The sequence below is a fragment of the Orcinus orca genome, chromosome 5 (assembly GCF_937001465.1).
Source record: "Orcinus orca chromosome 5, mOrcOrc1.1, whole genome shotgun sequence".
Taxonomy (NCBI): Eukaryota; Metazoa; Chordata; class Mammalia; order Artiodactyla; family Delphinidae; genus Orcinus; species Orcinus orca.
This window is the reverse complement of record NC_064563.1, coordinates 146,210,366-146,232,730: the sequence shown is the minus strand read 5'-3', so window position 1 is coordinate 146,232,730 and position 22,365 is coordinate 146,210,366. Positions and strand designations below refer to the sequence as shown.

The 22,365-nt window shown below is 58.8% G+C and overlaps 1 protein-coding gene across 9 annotated transcripts in view; it reads right to left on the bottom strand.

The window, feature by feature from the left end:
* Window positions 1–349: 349 nt before the first annotated feature.
* The window catches only part of PDE9A (phosphodiesterase 9A), a 97,926-nt gene continuing 75,910 nt past the window's right edge, over window positions 350–22,365 (bottom strand). For 5 of the 9 annotated variants that reach the window (XM_033418389.2, XM_049709711.1, XM_033418393.2 and 2 more), the window contains 12 exons: window positions 16,837–16,918; window positions 15,229–15,303; window positions 12,593–12,679; window positions 11,326–11,430; window positions 11,053–11,135; window positions 9,649–9,805; window positions 6,485–6,598; window positions 5,416–5,949; window positions 4,830–4,958; window positions 3,339–3,431; window positions 1,306–1,378; window positions 350–589 (listed from right to left, as the gene is read on the bottom strand). In XM_033418389.2, the coding sequence (XP_033274280.1) occupies window positions 576–589; window positions 1,306–1,378; window positions 3,339–3,431; window positions 4,830–4,958; window positions 5,416–5,949; window positions 6,485–6,598; window positions 9,649–9,805; window positions 11,053–11,135; window positions 11,326–11,430; window positions 12,593–12,679; window positions 15,229–15,303; window positions 16,837–16,918 (1,546 nt within the window). In that variant the 3' untranslated portion in view covers window positions 350–575. The remainder of the gene's footprint in view (window positions 590–1,305; window positions 1,379–3,338; window positions 3,432–4,829; window positions 4,959–5,415; window positions 5,950–6,484; window positions 6,599–9,648; window positions 9,806–11,052; window positions 11,136–11,325; window positions 11,431–12,592; window positions 12,680–15,228; window positions 15,304–16,836; window positions 16,919–22,365) is intronic. The other 4 variants (XM_033418390.2, XM_033418391.2, XM_033418392.2 and 1 more) reach the window with 4 other exon arrangements.

Here is a 22,365-nt window from a genome sequence, read left to right as displayed (position 1 = left end):
CAAGCTGGAAACGGGCCCCAGTGTGCGGTGGCTGGTACCCCGCGTGGATTTCTCGGGCTCACGCTGCCTGCAGCCTGACTGAGCTGCCTCCGGCCTCACGTCCCTGGACGCAGCCCCCAACACCCCCCTCGCAGCTCACAAACAGGACACGCACAGCCCCGCGCTCCGGGCACCGGTGTGACATTTAATGCTGAGTTACGTGGAGGCACGCAGCACATCACTCAGGCCATCACTCTGAGACACACGGGTGAGGAAAGCACAGTGTCCTTTGTCTCCCCGTGGGAAGCGGGGGAGATTCCTGTGGTATATCAGAAGCAGCCCGGGATACACAACACTACCAAAGAAAAAGGACAGTACCCGTTTCTGTATAAGAATATATTATTTAAAAGACAGTTTAAAAATAAAAATTCTGTACAGCGTCGTGAAGTCCTTTTTTTTGTTATCAGTGAACAAAGTGGTTCTTAGAAAACATGATCTCATGGTGGCAGATGCTCAGGACCACGTCTCCCCGCAGGGCCAATCCGCAAAGCCCAGCCGGCCGGGTCCAGAGAGCAGCCCACAGCACACGGCTTTCTTCAGGCATGATCTGCTTGGAAAAGGAAAAAGACGGCTGGTTTGTGACCGTGGGATCGGAACTGTGCGGGCAATGCCGCAAATGTCACAGGCTCACACACGGGCAATGAGCACTTCTTCTGTCCCAGTACTCTGTGCGTTTCATCACTAAAGCAAGAGGAATGGGATTATTGCCTCTGGTTTAGAGACTGGGGCTCTGCGGCTCAGAGAGGTTGAGATGCTTGTGCACGTCACTCAGCTTGTAATTAGCAAAGCCCGGACTCAGAACAAGGATTGTTGGATGCCAGGGCCTGGTACCCACCTCTCCTCTATGAAACCAACCCAGCTCTCATGCCCTGTACCCTGACTGCTCTATAAGCGAGGCTCTCCCAAGTGACCCTCATACACGTGTGTGGTGTGACCTTACCACGCGGAGGCCGAATGGGCTGGTTTGCCTTCTACCCGTTCCAAATGCAAGCGCGCAGGAAGTGCTTACAGCGACATAAGCAAAGACTTTCTTTTTGAAAAGTAGTACCTATGCTAATCATTGATCTTTTTCTAAGGCATGGCTCCTTTCAGAGCCTAATTGTAAAGATTATATGCAAGGGAGAAGCGTTTCATTTAAAAACATTCATACATTCAGATTCTCTCCCCTCCTTCCCTCCGTCCCTCCTTCCTTCCCAGATTTCCACGCCATCCCCATTGCAGTCTGGACTACCATATACACTGAGACACCGTTCAGAACAGCCTTACCTTCACGTTTTCCCCCATCTCTGCTTTTCTCTCTTGACGCGGTGCTCTCAGGTGTCAGGCTCTCAGCCTTCTGCTGTAACCAGGACAGAGGATACGGAAGGCAAAACTCAAGCTCCAGGAACAGTGCGTGAGTGACTGCTCGTCTGCCCAAGACCTTCCCGGGGCTGCAGATGCTAAGACGCGGGAGGAGACTGGGGTCTACAGCCTGGGGGAGCTTCCCGGACAACAGCTCTGCACGGGCCACCTTCCCTGCGGTCAGAGGCCCCACTGCACATGGCCACTGTCCTCGCACTCATGGCCACAGGTGCAGCGCCAGCGCACTGGTGGATGCGGGTGCGAAGTCCGAGACCCTTTCACCTCTTTTGTGGGTCTGTTCTTTCTGGGAACAGGAAGGGGCACTGGAGCGTCCTAACGGCCCTTCTAGGCGGCTGGCCTGGGACCTGGAGACTGAGGCCTTCGCAGCGATGGCTCTCAGTTGACCCTGGGGAGTCAGGCCCCTTTAGCCCTCCTGTCAGGGGGCTCGGCAGGGGGACACCGCCTCTTCCATCTGTTCTCTGCATCTTTTGCTCTTAGGTTCTTGGAGTTTCAGGACCCGTCTGTGACTTTTTTTTTTTTTTTTTTTTTGCGGTACGCGGGCCTCTCACTGCTGTGGCCTCTCCCGTTGCGGAGCACAGGCTCCGGACACGCAGGCTCAACGGCCATGGCTCACGGGCCCAGCCGCTCCGCGGCATGTGGGATCTTCCCGGACCGGGGCACAAACCCATGTCCCCTGCATCGGCAGGCGGACTCTCAACCACTGCGCCACCAGGGAAGCCCTTACATTCCTGAGCTCTTAACTCTCCACAACGTCTTAGTACTTGTGAGTTCCCCAGCACTCCCTTTTTCAGTCCTTCACCTGGAATGCTGAGGGTTTTTTTAATTTTTTTTTTTTTGTGGTATGTGGGCCTCTGACTGTTGCGGCCTCTCCCGTTGCGGAGCACAGGCTCCGGACGCGCAGGCTCAGCGGCCATGGCTCACGGGCCCAGCCGCTCCGCGGCACGTGGGATCTTCCCGGACCGGGCACGAACCCGCGTCCCCTGTGTCGGCAGGCGGACTCTCAACCGCTGCGCCACCTGGGAAGCCCCGTCTGTGACTTCTTGGGGGAAGAATCCGAGTAGAGGAATTGGCTGCCAGCCTGGATTGCCCGTCGACCCATCAGCATTTACCGAGCACCATATCGCGTGCGGCATTGTACACGAAGGAGGTCGAGAGCCGCACCGAGGCTCAGAGGGCGCAGTGGGAGTTCCTGGCTGCAAAGACGGGGCGGGGCCCTGCCCGCAGTGAGGACAAATGGCACAGAAGGGGGCCCTTGGGTGGGTGTGGGGGGACACCGGCCAAGGCCAGAGGGGGACCAAGCCCGAGGCAGCAGGGACGGGCCCCGGAGAGAGGGGGTGGGAGCGTGGACGGAAGGGAGGCGACACTCAAGTGGCTGGACGTCACGGGGGGAGGTCCCAGGGGTCCCAGGAGGCAGGGGGACCTGAAGCAGATCTGCACACACTGGGGTCCTGCCTTGGCCAGACCAGCTTCTGGGGCTTCTCTGAAAACCTCTACCCCAGCTCTGAGCCTATGAACTGGACCTCCCTGAACCAAGATCAATCCCAACAGCAGCCTGGAGCCAGCCCCTCCTCAAGGTGCCACGTGGTAGCCCTGTGGCCAGGTCGTGGTGGTGGCTTTTCCCATGCCAGGGGAAGCGTCTCTTCCGCCGCCCTCCCTCTGCACAAGGTCAGCCCCGGGAGGAGGTGAGGGACCCGCGCGGGCCTAGGGCGCTGCTCTGAGGGGATGCAGGCAGCCGAGGTGCTGTGATGCTCTGCATTTCCCGTGGGCGATTGCGACCACGGGGCACCGACTCTGCCCGAGGTTCTGTGCGTTCCGTGCCGTGAGCTCCCCGAGGACTGACCCCCCTCCTCCGTGGGACGCACGAGCTCCCATCTGGAGGGCCCCCCGGGCCGTGTGGCCGGGCCCCGCGGCCCCCGCGCCTGCGCAGCCCGGCTCACCTGCTTCATGGCGTCCATTTGCTTCAGCTCCTCGTAGCGGTCTCTGGACTCCCACAGGGGCTGCAGCATGAGCTCCCCCACCGCAGGGAAGAGCTGCGAGGGAACACACGGGCCCTCTCAGCAGCTGGTCCCCCTCGCAGAAGACGCTGGCGCAAAACCGTGCCAGGTCCCGTGCGTCCCGGGGGGAAAAGCCGCGCAGGGAATGTGCTTCTGTCCAAGGGGCACCTGTGGACCCTTGGGTCTCGGCTGCGGCGGAACCCAAGGTGCCCGAGGTTGGAAGCCGACTGGTCAGTGAGTCCCGGGAGCCCCTGGGGAGGGAGAGCCCCCGCTCGCTGCCCACCCACCCCTTCCAGGTCCCTGCTTCCCGCTCTCACACTGTCCTCGCGGACCTGGCAGAAGCCACCCCCTGCCCTCTGCTTGAAGGGACCCCCGACTGTCCAGCCTGCAGACTCTCATCTTCCAAACGCCAACCTTGCCTACTAGAGCCCTGGCAGCCCCGGGGTGGGAGGGGTGAGGCTGCTCGCACCCCCCCCCCGCCCCGCTGCCCCCGTCCCGCCGCTGCATGGCCCAGGACCCCTCCGCCCACTCCGTGCTCAGGCCTGACCCTGCGGCTCCCGCCGCCCCGGGGCCACCTGCTGAGCATCTTTACCTTTGAGACTCAGCTCTGAGGCGCTCGCCGCTCACTCCGAGACCCCCCGGCGGCCCCAGGGAGCCCAGTGCACACAGCCCTCAGCCCCTCGTGCTTCCTGTGCTTCCCCAGCCCTGCTCCTGCCACCTGTGGGAGCCACCATCGCCCTGCTGTGCCCTGGCACCCGGTGCCCACGGGGAAGACCCCGCAGCCTGAGGAAGGAAGCTGCAGACAGGGAGACAAATTCTAGGCGGAACGGAGCCACGGGGCTTGAGGAGGGTGTGCTGAGGGAGCTCTGGAAGGTTGCTGAGCAGGGCATGGGGTGCCCAGGCCACGGAGGGTGGGCTCAGAGGTGGAGGCTTGAAGAAAGGCAGGACCAGGAGCTAAGGGCCGTCCTGTAAGACGGGAGGGCCTGGGAGGGCGGGGGGCTGTGTGCCCTGTGCTGGGGGCAGTGGGGAGCCATGGAAGGCTCGGGAGAGAGGCAGAGGCCGGCTCCTTGCTGAGGATTAACCTGGTGTCAGCCGTGTGCCGGGTGGGGTGGGGGGCAGGTTAGAGGGGCTTCTGTAGGCAGAGTTGAAAGGCTGACAGGGACTTGGCCGGTGCCCTGGGAAGCGGGGCCCTGGGGGGGGGCCCAGAGACACCATGGGGGAGGGTGGCCAAGGGTGGGGCGGTGTCCATGGGGGAGGGTGGCCAAGGGTGGGGCGGTGTCCATGGGGGAGGGTGGCCAAGGGTGGGGCGGCTTTGCTGCTGGGTCGCTGCCCGGGGCACGGGGCAGGCGGCCAGTGCACACGTGTGTGTCCGTGTGAGCGTGTGAGTGTGCGTGCACCTGTGCATGTGTGTGCACACATGTCTGGGTCACTCACCTTGGTCACCGTTTCAAACATCGGGATCAGCACGAAGCTGATGAACCCAGTCTGGGCCGTGGCCTTGGTCACTTTGTCCCGGTCCATGAAAGGCGCCACGGGAAGGCCCTCCGACTTCTCGCGGTCGCTCTGCGGGGAAGGCAGAGGACACACGTTAAAGAAAGAAACGCCCGTGGAATCTGGGGGCTTCCAGGATCATCGTCTGAGAGGAAGAGAGAAACAGCTAATATGCCAACGGAACCACCCACGTCACGCACGTTCGTGACCACGTGGGACGATGGGGACGCCGTAAGTGCGAACTAGGTGCCCGCTGGGCCTGCAGGGTCGTGCGGGGGGGGGGGGGCGGGGAGGGGGTTTAACTAGTGGTAACAGGGGCACTAATGTGGTAACAGTTTGACATTAGCTTTTCCTGTTGGTCCCTGTCTTTCGTGTCTCAAATTACACGTGCGCCTGCTGGGAAGGCTTCCGGAGGCGGTGATGCCGGAGGCCACCTTGGCCCGTCCGTCACGCTTCCAGCAGGAACCCAGTTAAGGGGCTAACGAGCCCAGGAGGCGTGATGCTGCGTGACGCTGTCTGATGCTCCTACCTGCATGAAATACTCCTCTAATAAACAATCCACCCAGGGTTCCGCCACCTCCATCGGACGGACCTCGTTAGAGATGTCACAGCACTTAATCAGGATCATCTTCAGCTGAAAGAAGAGATCTGGAATCAGCTGTGCAACACGGGACACATCCCACAGCGCTGTGCGTCTGGACTCACCATCACTGGCCGGCAGGGAAGGAGGGCGGGTGATGCTGGCGGAGGGGAACCCAGCATTGTTGCCCCCTGCCCCCCACAAGGACATACTTCCCGCTGCAGGGGGAAGACGGGGCATCCCCGCACCCCCGAGGGTCAGAATCTTTCCTGGAGGGGCCTCAGTAGTAGGGAAGCCCCTTGAACACACGGACGTTTTGTCATACAAACTATACACTGCAAAGCTCAGAAGTGTCTTCTTGATGTCAAGAATATGTAAAAAGTGTAGACAGACGGTATTGCCTGGAGGCAGAGGTTTAACAGATGACGAAAGAAACCCCAGCGGGTGGAGAGTGCTGGGACCCCAGAGCACTGAAGAGGTGTGCTAGAGACACAGGGTAAAGGGGATCCTCATGCAACAGCAGGGAGGGCGCCCACCGGCCTCGGCACCCCGCTGCCTGAACACCGGGGAGCGATGCAGGGGTGGGAACCACAGTCCTGCTGGCTGGCCCAAGGGGCATCCAGGGCAGGACTCCACCTCTGCCGCCCCCAGCACGGGGGGAGCAGTCCCACAAATGCCAAGGCGGCCCTGGCTTCTGCCCTCTGCCCTCTGCCCCCAAGCCTGGCGCTCCCCTGTGTTGGCCAGGCCTCTGTACGCAGGCTTACCTTCCCCTACTTATAACCTTCAAATCTGAATGAGATGGGGGAATGGGAAAGGGGTGACTTTAACTAGGAGAGGGGGTCCTGCTGGGGTGACGGGGGGCTTTCCCTGCTAAGTGCCGGGACTTGGAAAGCCGGCTTCACCGACACCTCGCTGCGAGGCGAGGTTACACGTTTTCCTTTGGCGCTTCGGTCTCCAGTCTGAGCTGGGGGTGGCGCTCACTCCCCAGCCCCCCAGAGAGGGAAGACAAGCCGCTCACCAGGGTCATGTGCTCCTCGTTGCTGTAGTCAAAATTCTCCATTTTTTCTTTGAAAGAATCCATAATTTCCGCGTGCCTCGCCATGTCGGTGGCCAGGATTAACGTGATCACCCCCTGAGGAGCGAAGGCAAAGTGTGAACGCGGGGCACGATCCCAACAGTGACTCAGTGAGCGCCTGCTGCATGCAGAACCTTCTGCTCGTACCACTTCATCTGGGCCTCCTGCCAACGCCACGGGCGTGTCTAAGAACCACTGTCCTCGTTTTTATAAAGAAACTGAGAGCCGGAGAGGCTGGGGAGCCTGCCCAGGCCTCAGCTGGTGAGTGGAAGGCTGGGGGTTGAGCCCCGGGCTGCCAGACACAGGCTGTGTCCCTGGAGAAGGCAGCGCATCGGGCCCGCCAAGACTGTTCGCCTGCAGAGGGCAGGCTCAGCACGTGTCTCCTTGCGAAGTCCAGACGCTTTCAGCCGAGGACAAATGCTCCCCGCTGATGCGGTAATTTAGGTATATGGTTTGTTCCTTCCAGAGCTTGTTGTTGGAGGTCAGTGACCTATTTTCCAAGAGTATTTTTTTCCTGTTATCTAATCTGTATGTGATGATATGTGCTTATCTTGCTTGGGAGCGATCAAAGTCTGATCATATAATAGCATGCTTCTATTAACGAATTTGTAGGTAAGGATAAAATAAAGGTTGTTTTGTTTTGTTGTTTTTGGCCATGTGGCATGCGGGATCTTAGTTTCCCGACCAGGGATCGAACCCGCACCCCCTGCATTGGAAGTGCAGAGTCTTAACCACTGGACCCCTAGGGAAGTCCCCAAATAAGTTTTTTAATACAAATATTTTGACCTTGTTAACCCAGTATTGGTTTAGTAGAAATAACATAATTTGAAACCATGATCATCTACCCACCCACTCATCCACCCATCGATTTATCTGTCTCCCCACCCGTCCACTTGTCTACTCACCCATCCATCCACCCATCCATCCACCCACCCACTTGTCCATCCATCCATCCATCTATTCAGTCATCCATCCATCCTACAAACATTTACAGAACACACCTCTGTGCTGAGTATGGTGTTCTACTTTTCCAAGAAAACACCACCACAAGCATCAAATACACAACTCAAATCAGTCAAGACAGATAAAAAATGGGGGGGGCGGGCTTCCCTGGTGTCGCAGTGGTTGGGAGTCCGCCTGCCGATGCAGGGGACACGGGTTCGTGCCCCGGTCCGGGAGGATCCCACATGCCGCGGAGCGGCTGGGCCCGTGAGCCATGGCCGCTGAGCCTGCGCGTCCGGAGCCTGTGCTCCGCAATGGGAGAGGCCACAGCAGTGAGAGGCCCGCGTACCACACAAAAAAAACAAAAAAAGGGGCATCACTGGCCTTTTCAATTGTGCGATTTCTCGGTAAAGATTTAACTGTATTGTTAGTGAAGGATCTGTTCCTATGATGAGTTATCCCTCAAAATATTCAAGGACGAAATATGATTAAAAATTGGGACAACGGATTTTACCCGTAGGAAGTGTTAATGTCAGTAAGGTGCTGGGCAAGGTCAGCCTGTGTCCCCGTGGCGGGCGGCACGAGCAGGGCCCCGGCCCCTGGGTGCGGCTCCTCCGCGGGAGCGGGGTGCTGCTCTGACCCCTCCACGCACAAAGGGGCTCAGCTGCCTGAATCCTCTGGGCCGCGTCCCTGGCAGGGCTCCTCACCCGGCAGCCATCGGGGCGGCACAAAGGCAGGGTCCTTTCTTCAGGGTTTGCCCCTTTACCTGCCTCACAGAAAGACTCACTCCAGCTTGTGGAACATGTCGCGTGTGCCTGCTGGGTGGGTCCATAAACGTGGAAGGGAGGCCAGAAAGCCAGCAGATAGAAAGCCAGCAGATAAAGGGGAGGTAACTGTACCAGGAGCCGGTGATTCACCAGGGCGGTAATTAAGCCCTGATTGAGCTCTGACTGCCTGGAAGCTGGAAGGATGGGGAACGAGGCTGCTGTCGTCTGATAAGGTGAAGCTATCAGTTCTCCTGGAGGGAGGGGACTGTGTCCTGGCCCTGGGCTCTAGTGCGTCTTGGAGCAAGGCCACAGAGACGCCGAACAGACGCGGCGTGTGGCTCCTCCTATGCCGTGGACACGGCTCCCGTTCTAAGTGCCACATGCTGGGGGACGGAACAGCAGGAAGGCATCCTCTCACGGTTCTGGAGGCCGCAAGTCTTGAAACCAAGGTGTCCCCTCTGAAGGCTCCGGGGATGGTCCATTCCCTACCTCTTCCTGTTTCTGGTGGCCCCAGCGCTCCTTGGCTTGTGTCCACATCACTCCTGTCCCTGCCCCTGTTGCCTCTCTGTATCTCTCCTCTGTGTGTCTCTTATGAGGACACTTGTCATTGGATTTCACATCCACATGGATAATCTGAGGTAAACTTATCTAAAGCTCCTAATTTAATTATGTCTGTAAAGACTCGTTCACAGGTCCTGGGGAGTCAGGAAGAGGACACACCTTTTTGTTTTTTTTTTTTTGGTTGGGGGGTGGCTATCATTCAACCCACCTCACTCCTCCAAGATCTCTCTGACATCGCCCCTCCCCTGAAGACGCCAGAGGATGGGACACAGGGCTGCGTGCAGCGGGACCTCCTGTGTGTGTAGGGGCGTCACTTTTGGTGAGTTGGAAGCATCTGACCCCAGACAGCTGGCCTCCCTCATCTTTTTCCCAAAGTGCCCCGAGCAGCAGAAATGTCTCTTCTGAAATGGGTGGTGGGGCTGCAGGGGACAAGAGCAGGGCTTAGGGGACAGTGGTCGGGGTTCTGCTGGGCTGGATGCCGCAGACGTGTCTGCCCAGGGCCTGCTCCCTTGAGCGAGTGACCTCGCCTGTGTCAGCCTCACTTTCCTGGGCTGTGAGATGAGAAAGGACCGATCTCAAAGGGTTCAATTAAATGGTGGCCGTGATCTGCAGGTCCATGGAACACCGTGCATGCGTGCCAAACGCACACCTCTTCCCGGGGAGCCACTTGGCCTTGGAGGAGGCTGGGGAGGAGGGCCGGTCCCCCGGGATCCCTGGTGGGGGACTGGGAGATGTGGGAGCCTCAGGCACGGGGAGAGAGGGCTTCTACTCTCTGGCCGGACTCACTGTCCCCCGGTGCCTCCCACTCTGCGGTGGGCGTGCCCTCACCCCACACACCTGTCTGATCTGCTTGAAGCCCTCCGCTGGCACGCTGGAGAAGATGTTGCACTCGGGCTGGCTGAGGATCTGGAAGGCCACGGCACAGTGGTGGTTCTCCAGGGGCGAGATGTCATTGTAGCGGATGGCCAGCTCCGTGCGGGCATTGATCTGGTACCTGGGGTTGGAGGAGAGAGCAGAAGGGCCCTCGGGCACCCGCACTCAGAGGCACCTGCGAGTCGGGGCAGCAGCGCTGGCGGTGGGGTGGGGAGGTGCATGGAGTATGGAAGGGATGGAGGGGACCGCACTCTGCTCGTGCCAGGAGCCCCCTTCTCCTGGCTCTCCTGGGTCTCTGCTGCCCCTCCAACTGGATACCTCCAAGTTGCTGTAGTCCTAACAGTGGAGGTCACCAAGAAGCCTCAGCGCCTCCCAGTCGCATGCCCTCAGAATGGCCAGACACCCTGCAGACGTTATCAGTATGTGGAGGACTGGGGTGCAGACACCCTGCAGACGTTATCAGTATGTGGAGGACTGGGGTGCAGACACCCTGCAGACGTTATCAGTATGTGGAGGACTGGGGTGCATTTTCTCGTCAGCTGCTGTGGGCACGGCCCTCGGCTGGCCTGTGCTCGGACACGTCATCCGAGTGTGAACTGAGGGCATGGATGCCCACGGGGCTGCCTCCTCGGAGGGGCACAAACGTCCACACCTTGGAATCCGCTCTGGTCCTGACAAACGACGGCACGCTTCTCGGGCAGACCTGGCATCATCACCCGCCCAGTGATACTCGATACGCAAATACACGAATTCGATAGAACCACCAATGTGCCACTGGGAACGCGAAGCAGCGCCACCCGGCCTGGACTCTGGCAGGCGCGTGGGGTGGCACTCGGGGGCCTTCGCCCCAGAGGCGGGAGCGGACCAACGTTCCAGCAAAGCCTGGCCCGTCCTCCTGGCTCCACGCCTGCCCTGGACCCTCCCACCTCCCGCTCGTCCACAACCCTGCTCTTGCTGTCACAGCCCCTGCCTCTGCTTTGCTCCTGTCGGAAACGGGCTGGGGAGGCTGCCCACGGGGGAGTGAGATCCAGAGACCGGGGTGGGGCTGCCCCTCCCCGTCCACGTGTGTGCGGGCATCCCCGCCTGCTTCGGGGGAGGGAGGTCCTGCTGCCGTCAGGGCTTTGCCGGTGCAGACGCAGAGGGCTACGGCAGCCCCTCTGGCTCTGGTGAGGGGAGGCCCGGGCCCCGGACACAGTCCCAAGCGGCGAGCCATGTCCCAAGAGGTGGGGTGGAGCTGGGGGCTTAGGAGGCCTTGGCCGACCGCTCCAGCTTGGAACTGGCAGAGGGTTGAGCTGAAAAGTTCACCTCTGATGCGCAGAGGCCCCTTTACAAGGGAAAAAGAGACAGAGAAGAAGACCGCGTACGTACGTGTTGTTGTAGCCTGGATGATCCAAGTCATGGCAGATGGCCGCTGTCATTAAGATCAAGATATCCATCTGGGAAAACTTCTCCTGGATCAGAGAGAGAGTGGGGTGGGGTGAGGAGGGGCTGGAGTCGGGTGGGAGGCGGGTGATACAGGTGGACGAAGCCCCTCCAGCTGCCGGCCCGGTGGGGGAGGACCTGCCTCTCCCTGGGGCGGGGCGGGGGTGGGCGCCCATTTGCTCACTGACCACGCCGGGCAGGGGGTTCCCCCAGACCCACCTGCAGCCCGCAGAGCCAGGTCATGCTGTACATCATCTGGGTGACGCAGAAGCAGTGACGGAAGTTGTGGAAAGGGTTGTTACGGTAGTTGTCGTGCACGCAGAGCTGCGGAGACGAGAGGGTCCGCCCTGTGGCCAGCTGCCCACCCCTTCCCCCAGCTCCTGGCACCTTCTTCCCGGTGCCAACTGCCTGCTCCCCACCTGGCCCTCATCCAACTGCCCTCCCGTTTCCTGAGGGTGAGAGCACCAGGGGGCCCAGGGGCCTGAGGATGTCCGGGGGCCACGCCATGGCCCCCACAATCCCACCCCGGGGAAGGTGTCCCCAGGGGAGCCACGCTGGGGCGTGAAGCTTGGGGGGAGAGCTGGGGGTCTATACGTGGGGAGCTGGGTCCCCAGCCACCATCAAATCTTCCACAGGCTTTTAACATCTGGTGTGAGCAGTATTTTATTAAAAAGAAAGATCTGGGGCTTCCCTGGTGGCGCAGGGGTTAAGAATCCGCCTGCCAACGCAGGGGACACGGGTTCGAGCCCTGGTCCGGGAAGATCCCACCTGCCACAGAGCAGCTAAGCCCGAGAGCCACAACTACTGAGCCCACGAGCCACAACTACTGAGCCCGCGTGCCTAGAGCCCGTGCTCCACAACAAGAGAAGCCACTGCAATGAGAAGCCCGCGCACCGCAATGAAGAGTAGCCCCCACTCGCCGCATCTAGAGAAAGTCTGCGTGCAGCAACGAAGACCCAATGCAGCCAAAAAAAAAAAATAATAAATAAAATTAATTAATTAAAAAGAGAAAGATCTGCTGCTAAATACACACTCTCTCACACACACACCCTGGCAATCACACAAACGCAGTCACGTGCATACGCTTACACGTGTGTACATGCACACGTACATGCACACGCCCCACAAGTATGCAGGCACCAGAACTCACAGTCACATGCACACACACACAAATACAAACGTACACTCACATGCACCCCCCCACGTACACACCTGCACAACACGCTCACTCACATGCCCGCGCGGCTTAGAGCACCTGCTTCACTTGCCCCTCCCCATTCTTACTATTTTCTCACTCACCAGAGCAGGGGCCTAAGAGCAGAGAGTGTTTTGGGGGAGGGGGATGGGCAGAGACTGGCTGACCGTCCCCACAGGGCTCTCATGGAAGCGTGGCTTCCGTCTGTAGGAAGCCCAGGGCCATCAGGAAGGCGCCCACAGTCCGTTCCCGTGAAACTGTGTCGGGGGGACGGGGGGGCCTGACACTCACCAGCCACCGCTTGAGGGTGATGGGGTTGATGCCAAAATCTCTGACCAGGCCGAGGTCATGGTACATGTGCTCTAAGCAGCTCAGCATCTGCGGGCACAGGAGGAGAAGGACGGTCAACAGCCAGAGCGGCCAGGAGACGCGCTCAGGGCGGGCCGGGTGGCTTCTCCAGCCGCGCAGAGAATCCACCGGGGAAAGTGGGAGCCACGCCCAGCCCAGCCCAGAACTGGGATGACGTCCCAGACGGAAAGTCCTTGATGGCCACCACACACGGCTCTTCCTCGAGGGCACGGCACACACGCAGGCCGGGTGCCAGAGTTTGGAAACGGGGGCCTTGAAGGAGCCCCTGGCAGAGCGCCGGGGCTGCGGGGTCCCAGGTGAGAGCGGGACGGCCGGAGTCCGGGCTGCCGGCCGGCTGCTGCCCGGATCACCCCAGCTTTGCCGGCAGCACGAGCGCCCAGCCAGGGTTTTGCCGTCCAGAGGGGCTGTGGGTCCGACAGCCCCGCTCCCCGTCCCACCAGCCTATTCGCAGCTGCGGGCAACCCCGAGGAGCTGAAATATTTGCTGTGAAATCAGAGTCAAGAGGCGGAGGTGATCGGCAGACAAAACCATCTGGTGCCACTTATGTGGCAGCTTCGGAGCAGGAGTGACGCGTCTGAGCATCTGCTCGCGCTGACGCTGCGGCGGGCCCTGGGCCGGGCAGCTGGATAAGGCTGAGTGCGGAGCAAGCGCGAGGTGACCGAGAGGCCCCGCGGCCTTTAAGCCCGCGCTCGGCAGACGCGGCGTCGGGGGCAGCACTCAGGTCAGCCCGCGAGAGCGGAGCAGCGGGAAGTCACCTCCCCGCCTGGTCTGCGATCGGAGGATGCTGGGCCCCTGGGTGACGCTGGGTGCGTCACCCCCCCTTGAAGGGAGAGAGGTGAACCACCACCACCCGGGAGCCCTGATGTTCTCGGGGTGCGAGCCGCTTCTTGGGTGGCCAGATGCAGTTTTGGGGGCCAGGCGGGCTGTTGAAGCTTTCAGGTGTGTCCCTGTAGCTGTTCACCTTTGCCATCCACACTCCAAAGTTCATGGCCTCCCCAGAGGCCAGGGCTCCCGTCTTTGAGCACCTCTGGTTTGCCACTGTGGGCAGCTAGGTGCTTTTCGGAAGCACTGGGACCCCTCCCAGGCTGCCCGGGGTCATGGAGGTGTGCTGGCGAGGGCCTGGGCCGGCAGATGGCCACACGGGCCGAGCCCACTGGCAGGGGGCTGGTCCCTCCTTTCACCCCCGCCCTGATGGCGGCTGCACATACACCCCGAGTGTGGAGGGCCGCCTTCGCATCCCGCATGCGTGGGTCCTTCCACCTCTCAACGTGAGGGTGGCGTTCCCTCTCTGGCCACGAGCAGCCGGTGCCCCAAGGAGACAGGAACGGCGGGGGTTCCACCATCAGGGCCCCAGCTTTGCTCTTCCTCCCTGTGGGCTGCTGAGGTCAAAACGACTTTGGGGAGAGTGAGATGTGCTCGGTAGCGGCGCTTGGCCACCTGCTGGAAGCAGGGCTGCGTGTTCTGAGCTCCTGTGCGTCCAGGCCAGCAGGGTCCCCTGCTCAGCGAGAGCTTTTGGGACATGAGGTCCTAATGCTTCTCCTGGAAGATGTGACTCTTCTCCTCCTGCCGTGGTCCCCCTCCACCACGTCCATTTCTGAACATGCATCGATCTGGCAGGTGACAGCTGCACACTTAGAATGCCTCCCCCACCCCTGAACTTGCGGCTGCAGCCCTGCGTGCTGACTGGTTGGACGGTTTGGAGCACACGTGTCACCTAGGGCCTTTTCTCAGGCGCCGGCCAGCACGTGGCCCTTCTCAGGGTGGACCCGGGACCTGCACTTTCCTGGCCCCTCTTGCTGAGGGCTTCTCTCATCCTGGGAGACCAGCCAGGGAAGGCGGTTCGCACAGGAGATTCCAGGCCCAGGCGGGGAACGACGACCTGGACGGTGAGCGCTCAGCGTGCACCGTTCCTTTGCTGGAGTGCAGGGAAGTCGCTCAGCGGATCTCGTCCAAGTGGGTGAGCCCCGCCGGGGCTCCCGTGTTACCAAAAAGCTGGTAAGCGTCTGTGGATTCTGGTGGCCTCGTGTCCACGTGGAGGGACTTTTTGTTTTCTCCGGGTTCAGAGAGAGGAAGGTATAACTGATATTATAGACTAAACAACAACAAAACGATCTCCATGTTTGTGTTTTCTCAGCAAAAGGGGAATTTTAAAGAAGTGTGTTCTTGCTGCAGAAAGTCACTCTGGGTCCCCGAGGCCTCACAGCTGCCCGGGTCGCCTCCTCTCAGCAGCACCTCCAGTGGAAGCTCCTTCCTGAAATCCTCCCCAAGCCCGCGAGGCCTGCACCCTGCAGGCCCGGGGATCAGGACGCAGCCTGGGGGGCTGCTGGGCGGAGGGGGTGCACCGAGCAGCCAGAGCCCAGGTTTGAGGCCCCGCCGCTCACCTGCTCCTTGGCCCTGACGCCCCTTCCCGAGCCCACCAAGGGGCAGTTTGGCTGCCAACCTGGAGAATGAAGTTGAAAGACAAAGAAGACAGAGGAGAAGCCGAGGAGAAGAGCGATGGGGCCGCTCCCGTCTGGTCCCCGAAGCCGGTCCCGGTCCCAGGCGGCTCCTGCACTCACCTCGTTGGGCTCCCAGAGCCAGACGTCGAAGGTGGGCTTCCGCAGGGCGTCTACGGTCTCGGGGGACAGCAGGTACTGGAGGGGACAGGAAAGCACTGTGAGCACGCACGGGGGCCTCTGCGTTGAGACGAAGGCTGGCCATGCCTTTTCCACTCTCCTCTTGCCCGCCTCTCAGGACACCTGGGTACCTTCTCAAAGCCTACACCCACGAGAGTTCTGGAGGGGTCAGAACTACGGGGACAGACATCCCACCAGTGGTGGTCAGGGGCAGAGCGCCAGGAATGACCGTACAGGGGACGAGGGGGCGCTTGGGGGAGACAGAACGTTCACCCCTTGACCGTGGTGGAGGGTACGTGACCACGTAAGCCTGTTACACTTGATAATGCTCTGCACTGCAGGAGGTGAACTTTACTGCATATGCTAATGACATCCCGAGAAACCGGACTTTAAAAAATACAAGAAAGTGAAATCAAGGGAAAAAACTTTTACTTGGCATAAATTCAAATAGTGGCTAAGAAGCTATTTTGAGGTTTGCTTTTGGACACTGTCACTGGTTTAGCCGTGGGCTATAACAGCCCAGCTTGCTGGGGGCAGGCGCTGGTTCTACGGAAGACCGGAGTTTAGGTTACATTGTCAGAGGAAACAGAATATTTTAGACCCAAGACAGCCACGGTGTTTTGGAGTTAGATACAGTCGTCTCCTAGGTCTTTCCGTTTGTTTTTTTAAAAGGAACCACTGCGGAGGACTGCCACCTTTTGTTCTGGGCCTAAGCTGGGCCTCGTGACTCCCTGGGGCAGATCCTGAGGTGTGGGTCACGCGTTCCTGTAGGGCAGGGCACTCGTGTCCATGTGAAAACCTTGGACAGTATTTAGCTTGTCTTTCGTATCTGAGTTGGGGAACCCCCTGGCAGGGAGGCTCTGGGAGTTTCTTTGCTGCTGTGGGAACAGTGGGGGGGGGTGGTGGCCTTGGGCACGGCCAGGCGCCCTGTCTGCAGGACCCCGGCCACTGCGAAGCCCAAATCTTAGTGGGAGATTGTGCAAAGAACAGTTGGGCCAAGGGTCCTGCTCAGTCACTAGCTGCAGGCGTTGTGAGATGGGGGACCACCATCACCGGACCCCTCTTTTGCAGCTGTCTGAAGAACCCTACCCCCGTCCCCAGGGCACTGCTGCTCTAACAAGGGCTGAGGCTCTCTTGTAACTGAGAAATCCTTTGTGACCAAAAAGCAAAACTTCTCACAAAAACTACATGTTGTTCGGGGACAGGAGATGCAGCTTTTAAATAATGTAGTTAAAAATGAAAGTTCTTTCAAGTAACATTTGCACGTGAGAACCGTTTGTTCACTGAGTCGGCGACGGGGGCTGGCTGGACACCGGAGAGGAGCTCCGATCTCTTGGGGCTTGGTCTGGGACCACTGTGGCTAAACAAATGTCCGAGAGAAAATACATCCTGCCTAAGAAAAACGGCAGTGTTCCACAGCCCAGGGCCCGGGCGGGAGCTGGTTTTGCAGATGTGCAGATGGCAGGGGCCGGGTTGGGAGGTCAGGGGGGCCGAGGGTGGGAGGCTGTGGACGCTGACTGTGGTTTCTTCAGGGGCAGGATGTCACCTTACCTTGGGATAAGCGGGGACATCGCGTCGAGATGTCAACTTCTTGCTGTTATCCAAAAAACTATATTTACAGGGACAGCTGGTCCTGAAGGGAAAAGCAAAGATTGTTTCTGGCACTGCCGCCTTGGACTTGGTGTCACTTGGGCGGCGGATTGCGGGGACCTCATCGGAGAAAGACCGAAAAACGCAAAACCCAACCCAATCCGCATCCCACAAACCCCTTTGGTCTTATTTGTTACAGAAGAATAAGTCGTAAAGCCAGTGACGCCTTGTTGCTAAACCCCGAAGACCGTGCCTGGACCTCCTGAGATAATACTGAGCTCTCAGCAAACATGGCATCTTCATTTTAGAGAAGCTCCTGAAAATCTCTTTTAAATGATGCGAGCAAAATACGTTTATTCTAAAAAATTCAAAAACCACAGAAGCAAAGTAAAAAAAAAAGTAAGTCCCCTTTCCCCCACTTCTTTCCTCTAAATCTCACACCTGGCAATGCCTTCTGTTAAGTTTGGGGTACCTTTCCAGAACGTTCCTAGGTATGGACACACACGGACAGCCCCTGGTCCTTTTAGATAAGGATGGAATGGTACCAAGTTTCCTCTCTGGCAACTTGCTTTTTCCACTACCATGTCACAAATGCACTGCTGCTGCTTCAGAGAGCTCGACCTCATCAAAAAGCAAGTCCTCCTTGGGACCTCGGGCGTGAGGGACCTCATAGGGTCATCAATCCCGCCTCCTGTGATAGACGTTCAGGATGTCCCCAACTGTTCCCCTTACACACACGTTGACAGGCGAGTTTGATCTCTGACTCTGCTTTTCATTCCTTAACGTCAAGGCATCAAGAACAGAACAGGGACTTCCCTGGCGGTCCAGTGGTTAAGACTTGCACTTCCGATGCCGGGGGCCCGGGTTCTATCCCTGGTCGGGGAACTAAGATCCCACATGCCTCGGGTTGCGGCAACAAAAGCAAAGCAAAACAAAAGAACAGAGCAAACGGAGCCTGGTGGTTTTGGAGGGAAGCCCCCTTCCGACATCAGGGGCGAGTGTGCTGGCCCGAGGGGTCACAGCCAGGGACTGCAGGTCGGGGCTGCTCCGGGAGAGCCGGCAGCGCCTGGGCCCCCAGCCCACATGGGCACCTTAACTCCTCTGGAAGGAACTTGAAGTCCCCCCACCTCGAATAGGGAGCACAGCGGGGGTGGCGGGAGGGTCTAACACCCCACTCCTCCCCCTCCCCCTGCCTTGCGTGAGATTCCCAGGCTGGGGATGGGGCCAGCACAGAAGCTCATGCAGTCTGTAAATAAACTTCCATCTTCCAGGAGAGCAATTTATACTGTATTGTAAGAGCCGTAGAGAAATTCACATCCTTTAAGCTGCGAGGCTCCTCTGGAGAACTTATCATAAGCAAAGAATTAGACGTAAGCAAACAGCTTGAAGGTATTCATCGCAGTGTCATCTGTTGCTGCAAAAACACAAAACCAAACTAGAAGCCACCGGAACGTCCCCCAATGGGAAATAATTTAAACCATTATGGTACTTCGACAGGGAGGACTATTATGTCATCTTTAATTATGAGTATTATGTGAAGCGAGGGAATTTTGGATGAAAAGGGAAAAAGAAACGTTGCCTACAGTATGTCCTGAAAGGTACTGCAAAACAATTGGCCACGGAATGAGGAGAAAAGAACTCACTGGGTGGGTGACATTTGCAGACATTCTGCAAAAATGTCTGAGGCTGCATTTTCAGCTACTGACTGTTTACAGTGTTGTAAATGAAAAAAAATTACAACAGAATTTCGTAGCTGTTTTTCGAAACCCGCTATCTGGGCGTGGAAGAACATCTGGGAAGCTCAGGACTGGGTTTTGACTGGGAGCATCGTGGTCGCTGTTATTTTTACTGACTTGCCCCCCTCATCAGTATAGTCTGGAGGTATGACAAGGTGGCTATGCCACTTGCAAGCTCAGAATAATACGTCTGCTTCCTTTTTGGGAAAAGAGCCTCAGTATGGCTTTCTTGGCGCGCCGCTGCTCCTTCCCTCCACCCGATGCTTGCGAAATCATCCGAGCTGCTTAAGACGGCTTCGTGCATGGAGTGGGATTTTAAGACAGATTTAGCAGAAGGGTAACAAAATGAACCAAGAAAACGCGCCAACCAAACGCTTTCCGTGGTCGCCCTTGTCAACGAGAACTCCCATTTACACACGCACGTCTGAGCAGTGAGAACCTGGTCTGTGACTTAAGAGCATAGGTAGCATCGTCATTATTTCTTTTCCACTTTTAACCTCTTTTGTACAAACATGCACATACGTGCTGTGCAGGTCAGTCCCGCACCTCTCCCAGGAGGGCTGTGTAAGCTTCCACCACCGAAGATGATCTGACTGCTGGAATCCACTGCTTCCTTGAAAATCCCAGCGTTGGGAGGTCCTGCCATGGCCAGGCAGCCCTGCCTGCTCCCTGTTCGGCCCGTCGCCACGGGAACCAGCATCCTCCAGCTGACAGAGCAGCTGGCACGGTGCCTTTTCTTTTCTTTCTGTTTCATTTTCTGCGCTCCCAGCCTCCCCCCTCCTGGGGCTCAGTCCAGTGGTCAAGGCCATTTGTTTGGGATGAAAGCAGAGATGACAGATCCCAGAGCCCTCAGATGCCGCCCCGTGTTCCTGCAGCCCCCACGTGCTCGGCGGGGCCGGGCCCTGCCCTGAATGTGGGCGGGCGATCCTCCCTCTGTCCTCTTGGGGGAAAAGCCAAGAGAAACCCAAGGCCTGTGTCTCAGGGGAGCGCAGCCTGTTCCGAGGGTGTCTGTGGGTCTGCGCCTCATCCGACCCAACGGCCAGCCCTATTCCCTGGGGAAAGGCGGTTCTGGTCCACGCAGAGCCCTGGCTCCGAGGCCACGCTGGGGTGTGCCTGTGCGGGGGTGAAGGCGGCCATCGCCTCAGGCTCCCTGGCCACCCGAGCGGGTGCAGACCTGAGCTCAGCCGGGCAGGTGCCTTTGTTCCCCTCTCCGCCCCCGAGAGGCAGGATCACCGCCCGGCTGGGTGGACATCCTCAGAAAGAGCTGCTCAGCTGTGCGACCTCCCCCGCAGGTAACGAGCCTGGTCCCAGGATGCCGGATGACTGCACGGCCCCCTTGCACGATTAAGATGGAACCCAGCCGTCAGCAGAGACGAGGGGCAGTGCAAGCAGCTTATCCCCCATCTGAGTTAATTTCTCCATAAAGAAAAGGGCAGGGCTGTTTGTATGGGGCACAAAGGGGTGCTGGGCTCCCGGGCCAGCGTCCCAGGTGGGTGTCGCTGCTGTGGGTCAGCCCTGAGCGCAGGAGGCTGCATTTCTTTTTCGCAATGTGTCAGCACTGTTAGAGACTTCACCCCATTCTGTTTTCGACTGAAGAGGCACAATTACCCGTCTCTCACCTACGTGAGCTGCTGTGAAAACTGCCTGTTGAGAAGACACGCCTCTAGAAGTGCTGGGGCACAGGGAAGGCTCCTCTTTGGACCACAGCACTGTGAGTCCCAAAAACGTATTGATACCCCTTGCGGGGGGGTGGGGGGCGTGGAAGGGGCTTCATTACTTGATGAGCCCCGGTTCTGCCCACTTTGCCCCGACGGGTGCCTGCAGGTGACATCTCGCTTCCCTTGTGCTCTGAAATCGGGCAGGTCTTCTCCACATGGCCTATCGTGTCCCCCAAGAATCATATGTGGATGTTCTAACCCCCAGTACCTGTGACTGTGACCTCATCTGGAAATAGGGCTGTAACAGATGTAATGAGTTAAGACTGGTCACACCAAGTGTGATTGGATTAGAGTGGCCCCTACTCCAATATGACTGGTGTCTTTTTAAAAAAGGGCCATTTGGACACAGAGACAGACACATACGAAAAAAAAGGCCATGTGGAGACAGAGGCAGAGACTGGAGTGATGCTCTACAAGCCAAGGGGCCCCAGGAATTGCTGACAACTGCTAGAAGCTGGGAGAGAGGCTGGAACAGGTTCTCCCCGAGAGCCTTCAGAGCGAGCCTGGCCTTCCTGACACCTTCATTTCAGACTTCTGGCCCTCAGAACTGTGGGAAAGTAAATTCCTGTTGTTTTCAGCCCTGCAGTGTGTGCTGCTTGGTTATAGCAGCTACAGGAAACTAACACCACCTGGACGAAATTCTGTTTTTTCTCCTGCAACCTGACCCGCAGGGCAGTGCACGCCAGAAAGCACGGCAGGGGCATCACGTTGCCCCTGCCCCAGCCTGGCTCTTACAGAAGGGGTGGTGGGGGGTGCCTGCCACACGGCCGGCGGGGCAGGACCAGCGGGGGCGGGGGGGGGCGGGGCTCCTGATTCACCCCGGTTGCTCTGGGCAGGTGGTAGGATTGAATCATTTGAGAAGGGACGAGAGGCCTCATTGTAAAACACCTTCTGCTTTTGAATCACTACATCATGCCCGTGAAACTAACCTAACACTGTAAGTCAACTATACCTCAAATCAAAACCCAAACCCGAACCCCGCCTCCTGCAAGTGCTCTGTGGGCTGTGTGGCTGCAGGCGACCCTACAGAGGGAACATGGGGGACGGGGCCCAGGGCACCACCCGCTCGCCGCAGCAGACACGGCCCTCGGCCTCAGGCCGCCAGTCTGAGGCTGCTCGCAGAGCGGCCGGGACAGGGCCTGGCCGACTAGCTTTATCTCCCCTGGGTGTTAGGACTGGCCACAGGACGGAGGTCCAGCACGTGGCTGCCAGAGGGCTAGGCTGAGCTGTCCAGATCCTGAGCCCGAGGACGACACCGTGACCAGGGGCCTCCTTCCAGCCGCTGAGCCGGGGCCCAGCCGTGGGGCTGCGCGGGCAACTCCAGGGCACTTGCTGGCTCACGTGAGGGATCTGCCTCCTGACCCCACAGAGCCTTCTGCTTCAGGGACGGTGGGGACGAATTATTCACTCACAATTTTCTGTCGTCACGGACTCCTTGGCCCGACTTCCCCCAAATCCAATGGGATGAGACATCCCGAAGTCCAAAACACTTGACAAGTGAGTGGGCCACGAACGGGGCGTGGTCCCCGGAAGCCACGCACCCGAGCCCGTCAGGCTAGTCCCCGAGCCCGTCCTGAGGCCGCCAGCCCCGCCCCTCCCCTGCGACCACCAGCTTCCCCTTCCCCTCCTGCACCGAAGGCCCTTGCATGCAGCCACGCTCTGCAGTAAGCAGGTTGCCCTCAATTTTGAAAACTTAGGAAACGACCTTCAAGATGTTGGGTGGCCTCGTGAGCCAGTTTGGTGCGCTTGCACGGGCCGTTCGCAAGTTCATTAGTCCCGTTAAACCCTGCTGAGCCCCAGCGGTAACCTCAGCCTCCTTAGTGGCGTGGCGTTCCGGGGGTGACGGGCCACACCGTCACCATGCGGTCTCTGGACCACGGGCGTGAAGCAACGCAGGACAGCAGACAGTTGCAAGCTGGGCCCGTCAGCAGAGCACTCGGTGCAGCCCCGCACACAGCAGGCGCTCATCCAGCATCATCTTGGCTGGCGTGCTGCATCTCTCCCCTTGACCTGAACATCTGCTTTAACCACCGTTT